General features: G+C 40.8%; 1 protein-coding gene across 1 annotated transcript; it reads left to right on the top strand.

Annotated features, from left to right (window-relative positions):
* Positions 1-1,559: 1,559 nt before the first annotated feature.
* Positions 1,560-6,387, top strand: pmt (phosphoethanolamine methyltransferase). Its single transcript, XM_015946698.3, has 12 exons — positions 1,560-1,719; positions 2,644-2,815; positions 3,016-3,171; positions 4,023-4,159; positions 4,240-4,391; positions 4,485-4,673; positions 4,929-5,018; positions 5,122-5,211; positions 5,335-5,457; positions 5,575-5,706; positions 6,004-6,120; positions 6,231-6,387. Exons 1-12 carry the CDS (start codon positions 1,710-1,712, stop codon positions 6,339-6,341), a joined length of 1,479 nt encoding a protein of 492 aa, XP_015802184.3. The 5' UTR covers positions 1,560-1,709; the 3' UTR covers positions 6,342-6,387.
* Positions 6,388-6,736: the final 349 nt, after the last annotated feature.

Genomic DNA, 6,736 nt, shown 5'->3' with positions numbered 1-6,736 from the left:
TGATGTTATAAAACCTTGTCTTGCTAAAGAAGCATGTGCACATAAGGTCTGTGATCAGACCCTTTTAGCATTAAAAACAGAACACTGGATATACTTCATATGATTCAGGGAAGTCCTATGTGTTTGTGATTGGGTGTTTATATTTGTGTTTGTGGAAAGTTCTGTTTGGCAACACAGCTTGAAAACAGAGATCTGGAGGGCTTGTACGTGGCCTTTAGAGGAACTGCTGTCAGCAGTGACAGCCAAACCAATTCATTATATAAAAGATTTTTTAACTATTTACTTATTATTTACAACCGCCCTAAACTCAAGTGAAGCTGTGTTGGGGGGGGTTGATGATGGTCGGCAGGTGAAGGAGAGCATTAGAACCAGGAAAATCTGGTGGGTGATCCAGAAAAGTCATCCCAGGGACATTGAGCCAAAATCTGACTCCTTGCTCTGGTTTTCAAAAAAAAGTCCTGGTGCTTAGTACCAGGCATGCAGCAGTGCACGACTCTGGGCAGAAGCAGGAGTCATATCTGAGCACATGAACTCAACCAGAACCATGAGGAGGAGCGACCGGATGCAGAGAAACAGGCCTGTGGATGAGAGCCCCTCTCACTTTTAATTTGTTTTATTTTGTTTTGATCTATGTGAAGCACTTTGTTGTTCTATGTCTGTGATAAGTGTTATATAAATAAAATGTACTTACTTACTCAATTGGAGTTGATCACCGCTCAGCTACAGCATTCAGCATCTGCTTACAGGATGGTGTTCGAGCTTGGCAAAAAACGAATCAAAGAACAGGGTAAGACTATCTGTCTTTTTAAACCTTTAAAGCCATTCTGCTTCTTGCTTTTTATGAATTTCTAAAATGCATACATTCGGTAAAAGATAAAAACTCCACATTTATGCAGAATGAATAGCTGCACCTGTAAACCTCAAGGGTTTTCTTCCTGCTGAAATCACCTTCTCAGATGTCTCAAACTGCATTCTTTTCGGAACTAATGTTTTCTCATCCATGCATCATTGTGTTTCAGCTCCGGAAGTACAAGAAATGTTTGTCTTAACACGTCAAAGATATATAAGAACATGTAGCAATGCATGACTTCTTTCATTATTATTTGATACACTGGCTTGCCATAAAATATTATTTGATACACTGGCTTGCCATATCGCCGTGAAACATCTTGTTTCCTGTTGCGTCACTTTTTCTAGAAAATGACCGTGTGAATTATGTTATTATTATTATTATTATTATTATTATTATTATTATTATTATTATTATTATTGTTGTTGTTGTTGTTGTTGTTGTTGTTGTTGTTGTTGTTGTTGTTAACTTTTCTGGTAGTTCGGTTTCATCAGCCTTCCCATCGTTACCAACATGAGGCAATATTGCGTGATATTCGTACGCTGCGGCACGTTTCCGTCGCGTCAGCACGCAGAGATGAACTGAATCCAGACCGGACAGGCTGCGGGGGACGCAGTTAAGAGCGCACCAGTGATTGACAGCCGTCTGGGGTCTTCATGAAGTGTAGACCTCCTCTGCGGAGCCTGTCCGGGCTCCACCCCCACCCCCTTCACCGTATTGGGTGCGTTCAGATGGTCAGTCACCTGGAGCCCACCTCCTCCGCGCGCAACCATGTCCCGTTATTTAAAGAGCTCCACCATGAGATGAACTACCATCATAGAGTGTTACACGTAGGGAAGTTTTCGTTTCCAGGAGCAACATGGAAAGAGGTATGCGCAGACTGTTTTACTGGTTGTGACGTTGTCTGGGTGGGAATATTGACACAAAGTTAGGGCTTTGTTCGAGCTGCCACGTGCTGTTTTTGTTGTAATTGTTCACTCAGCTGGTTTAACAGTAATCCATACTGGGAGCACTGGGCTGGAATGTAAATGATCCCTGGAGCGCTGTCAGCTCCAGTTTTCACCTGCAGCTATTCTGATTTGATTATTTTAGGCAAAGGAAATGTATGTTGTTTTATAAATGACATATTAAATAAAGGTTTAAAGTTGTTTTATGATACAAAGTAAACTGTCAGTTTTAAAAGCAACACATTAAAAATGAGATTATCGGATTATATTACTTTTTGAAATTTACTTAAAGTTTGTTTGTTTGTTTGTTTTTGTTTGTTTTTTAATCAAACCTCTGGTAACATTATTCATGGATTACAAACATATTTGGGGGATTTTGGCACATTTTCACAAAAATTTATTTCTAATTTAATTTTAGTCCAGATTAAAAACTCATCAGTGATTTTATACCAACCATAAGCCTAAACGACTCCCTAACCTTCGATTGGGAACACGTGTTAACTAAAGGTGGCATAATCTATTTCGACTAATGGTTAATCCATGAGAGAGAATGCCTTTAAAGGAGTTTATGTTTGGTGATGTAACTGAAAAAGTTGGTTTGAAATTAAGTTCAAGTTACAAAATACATGTGAATACTATATTTGTCCACGTTGGCATGAGTCCCAGAGGTTCAAAAGTTCTAGATAAACAAAAGCTCGTCCTTTTAGGAGCGATAAGATCGATCAAATTTATACAGCAGTTATTCTGATGTATTTATTGTAATTAAAGTTTCCTAGTTTTATTTTTACTTGATTAAGCTGTTGGAGAGTTCCTCCTGTCGTTTTGTCGTCCTCGCTTGTTTGGCAGTTCGCAGCAACATGACAGAGTTCTGGAAGGAGCACTCCAAGGACGCCACGATGGAGGAGATGATGCTGGATTCTCGCGCCAGGGAGCTGACAGAGCAGGAGCTGCCAGAAATCCTCTCCATGCTGCCTCCTCTGGACGGGTACCGAGTTCTGGAGCTGGGAGCTGGGATCGGGTACGCACACAGCTGCCTTAGACTGAGAACACCTGTCATGTCAGTGTCTTATACGAGACACAACAGAGGAAAAGGAGGATTTCTGATACATGTACAAATATAATATAAATTCTCATCTTGTCTGAACCAACCAGCTAAAGTTGCCCGACTGCAGTGCACTGTACATATGTCATATAGAACACTGCCATGTGCCTCCGCAGCCGTTACACCAGCCACTTGCTGACCATGGCCACCCACGTGACGACTGTGGACTTCATGGAGAGCTTTGTGGAGAGGAACAGGAGGGACAACGGTCACCATGGAAACGCCACCTTTGTTCAGGCTGACGTAACAAAGCTGGCTTTGCCTCACCACAGGTGCATCTGACGATTTCTTAGAATATGTTTCAAGTGCTTTACACCTTTTTATTGTTACCTTTTTATTTTCTTAAATGTGAATAGAAGAGAAACGGTGTGTGTTCTAAGTATTTTGATCAACGTCATTATTAGGGATGTGTATTGGTGAAATTCTGGCGATACAATACGTATTACGATACGGGGAGACGATACAATATATCACGATATATTGCGATACATTCAGTCAGACGATATTGGCGATTTTTTAGACCAAATTTATTATAGGAAAATTAAATAAACAGTCCAAACTGATACTTAACATGTTTAACCATAATAGAGGGATTTACATTTCAATGGTACAAACAAAACCCATTACACACTGCTGCCAACTAGTGGTCGGTGTTTGCATTGCACCACAAGAAAAGAAAATACACAAATGTTTCCATGTAAATTCTTCCAAAAATTAGATACACGACTTTTTAATATCGATACATATTGCAAGAAAAATATCACAATATATTGCGATATCAATATTTTCGATACACAGCTTTTGAATATCGATATAATATCGCTGGGGAAAATATCACGATATATTGCCATAATAGACATTTTCTTACATCCCTGGTCATTATCTATCTTACATGATCACCAAGTCTGGGCCTTAAGCTTCCACTTTTTGTACATGTAACTTAACAAGACAAAAACTACAGTGACTGACAGGATGTCATAAAACCAATGCTGCTGAGTAGAAAAGTACCAAAATAAAGCTCTACTGCATGTTTACACACAGTCAAACTGCTCTAATTTCTATACACTTTAAATACGTTTTTACATGCCATTAAGCATTAAATGGCTTATTTAATTTTTTTCAGCATTAACTTCATCTTCTCCAATTGGCTGCTGATGTACCTGAGTGATGAAGAGCTGACGTGCTGTCTGGAGAAGATGCTCAACTGGCTGCAGCCTGGAGGTTTTCTCTTCTTCAGAGAGTCCTGCAACCATCGCTCAGGTACTGGACTAAAGAAAAACTTGCATCAGTCGCGGCGTTCAGGTCGGTCACAGGCAGATTCACTTTAACTTTCTCTAAAGGTGACTGCAAAAGAGACTTCAACCCCACTTGTTATCGCAGCGAGGCCCAGTACAGTCACTTAGCAACATCAGCGCAGGTGGAGGCCTCGGATGGGAGCCAAACGTTTGGTTTCGAAATTGTGTTTAAAAAGAAAGTTCAGACATATGTCGAGGTACGGTAAAAGCTTTAACTGTCTAGTAATTAAGGCATTTAGCAGATATTTAATAAACGTGTGACAAACAGCGTGTTCTGGATTTTGTTTCAGATGAAAAACAATCCCAATCAGATCTGCTGGCTGCTGCAGAAGGTCCCTCGCTCCTCCAGCACACAGAACCGATTCAGCACCTTCCAGCAGTTCCTGGACAACCAGCAGTACACCAGACGAGGCATCCTGCGCTACGAGAAGATGTTTGGGGCTGGTTATGTCAGCACAGGGGGACCCAGCACCACCAAGGTAGAAGGGAGATGTGGAAGGCTCTACAGAAGGATGGAAAATGACTAAAATACAGTTCATGTCTTTGTATTTGCTACAAATGACCTTCAGGAAAAACAGAGGTCGTTAGTAGAGCAGCTTTATCAGAGGAAACTCCTCCATCATCCAGCAGCTTCTCGCTGAAACATATGTCATCTTTGTCCATGAGAGGCTGCACAGTTCTTCAGTTTCTTCATTTACTTTGACAAAAACAGAACATTGTTCATGTTCGTGCAGGAATTTGTGGACCTGCTGAACCTTAAGCCTGGACAGAAGGTTCTAGATGTCGGTTGTGGTATTGGTGGAGGAGACTTCTACATGGCCAAGGTAAGAGACCCTAAATCTGCGACAACTACTGCAAAAAACTAAATGAATTCAAGTGTTTCCTAAAATGAAAATGAAAGCAGAGGATGATGATGGTACATTTCAGACCTTTGGGGTGGACGTTCTGGGCTTGGACCTGTCTGACAACATGGTGGACATCGCCATGGAGAGGGCAAGAACTGAGAGGCTGCCATCAGTATGTTTATTTTTCGATCTTCAGTTTGTTTAAAATGAAACTTAAATGCCTTGTCAGAAACATCTGTAACATCTGTGGGACACGTTTGAAATGAAAACAACATGAATCCACATCTAACTTCAGGTGCAGTTTGAGGTAGCTGATGCCACAAAGAGGACGTTTCCAGAAGGTTCATTCGACGTGATCTACAGCCGAGACACAATTTTGCATATCAATGATAAATTGGCACTTTTCAAGCGTTTCCACGTGAGCATTTTTTGTTTGTTTGTTTGTTTGGATGAATATTCCATCTTGCAGCATTTTTGCCACCTTATTAATCCTCTATTCTTTTTCCACTTCACTTATCCTTGTCCTTGCATCCAGTCATGGTTAAAACCAGGCGGCCAGCTGCTCATCAGTGACTACTGCTGTGGAGAAAAGCCCTGGACTCCAGCGTTCGAGGCTTACGTCAGACAGAGAGAATATGTCCTGTATACACCGTCAGAGTACGGCAAGGTAAACCAGCAGACAAATATCATCATTTATATTAAATAAAAGAGCTGGCCTAGTCATCTGACTTCTTTAATTTAATTCTAAAAATGAATTAATGTGGTATGAGATCATTTATTTTCTACTACAACACACCTGGTCACATGGTGAAGAAACCTGTTCAGCTCAAGGTGTTACAGCAGGAAAACCTCTCAAATTTAGAGCATCAATCACAAGGGCTGGACACTGTTGTGAATGTGTAGTACTGTAACCTATCAGATGGTGGTGCTGTTCCCTCTCTACATTACCTCCGCTCTGTCCCAGTTCCTTAAGCAGGCGGGGTTCTGCAGTGTTCACGTGGAGGATCGGACAGCCCAGTTCATCCAGGTGATCCAGACTGAGCTGCAGAGAGCAGAGGCCATTAAAGAGGAATTCATTCAGGTTCAAGGACACGTCATATATGCAACACAAGTTTTGCTTTGACTGGGATAGAAAACTCCATGAGAGAGCTTTTAAAGACTTCTCTACATGCCTGTCATTTTCCCATGCAGGAATTTTCTGAGGAGGACTATTTTGCAATTGTTGACGGCTGGAAAGAAAAGCTGGAACGTTCTAAAACTGGAGACCAGCGATGGGGACTCTTTCATGCCATCAGGAAATGAAGGACTTTTACATAAAGTGGAGGAGAGAATAAAAAATTAAAGATTTCTTCTCGCTTGAATTTTATTACAAGTGTTTTACAACTGGTTTTAATCTCTTGAAAGGAGCTAACATCGACAAAGACGGGAAACTTTTTATAACAGAGCCTGGTGTTAGCCACAGCTTGTTTCCCTCCTGCGGTTAAATCCAACACAAACTAGCAATCGTTTGGTGTGATTCTTTTATGTGCTGAACAGCTAAATTTAACGGGGTAATCAGGGGGGTTGACAGTGAGCTTGTGGATAATCATGTTTTAACTATGACAATGAGATTAGCCATCTCAGCTTTCCTCTAGTGAGGATCAATACCATTAAAGTGCAAAATAATGTTTATTTAAACTAAAATAAGTTTGTATTTT

This window comes from Nothobranchius furzeri, chromosome 1, assembly GCF_043380555.1.
Source record: "Nothobranchius furzeri strain GRZ-AD chromosome 1, NfurGRZ-RIMD1, whole genome shotgun sequence".
Lineage (NCBI taxonomy): Eukaryota > Metazoa > Chordata > Actinopteri > Cyprinodontiformes > Nothobranchiidae > Nothobranchius > Nothobranchius furzeri.
The sequence above is the reverse complement of the archived record's forward strand: the minus strand, read 5'-3'. Positions and strand labels throughout refer to the sequence as shown.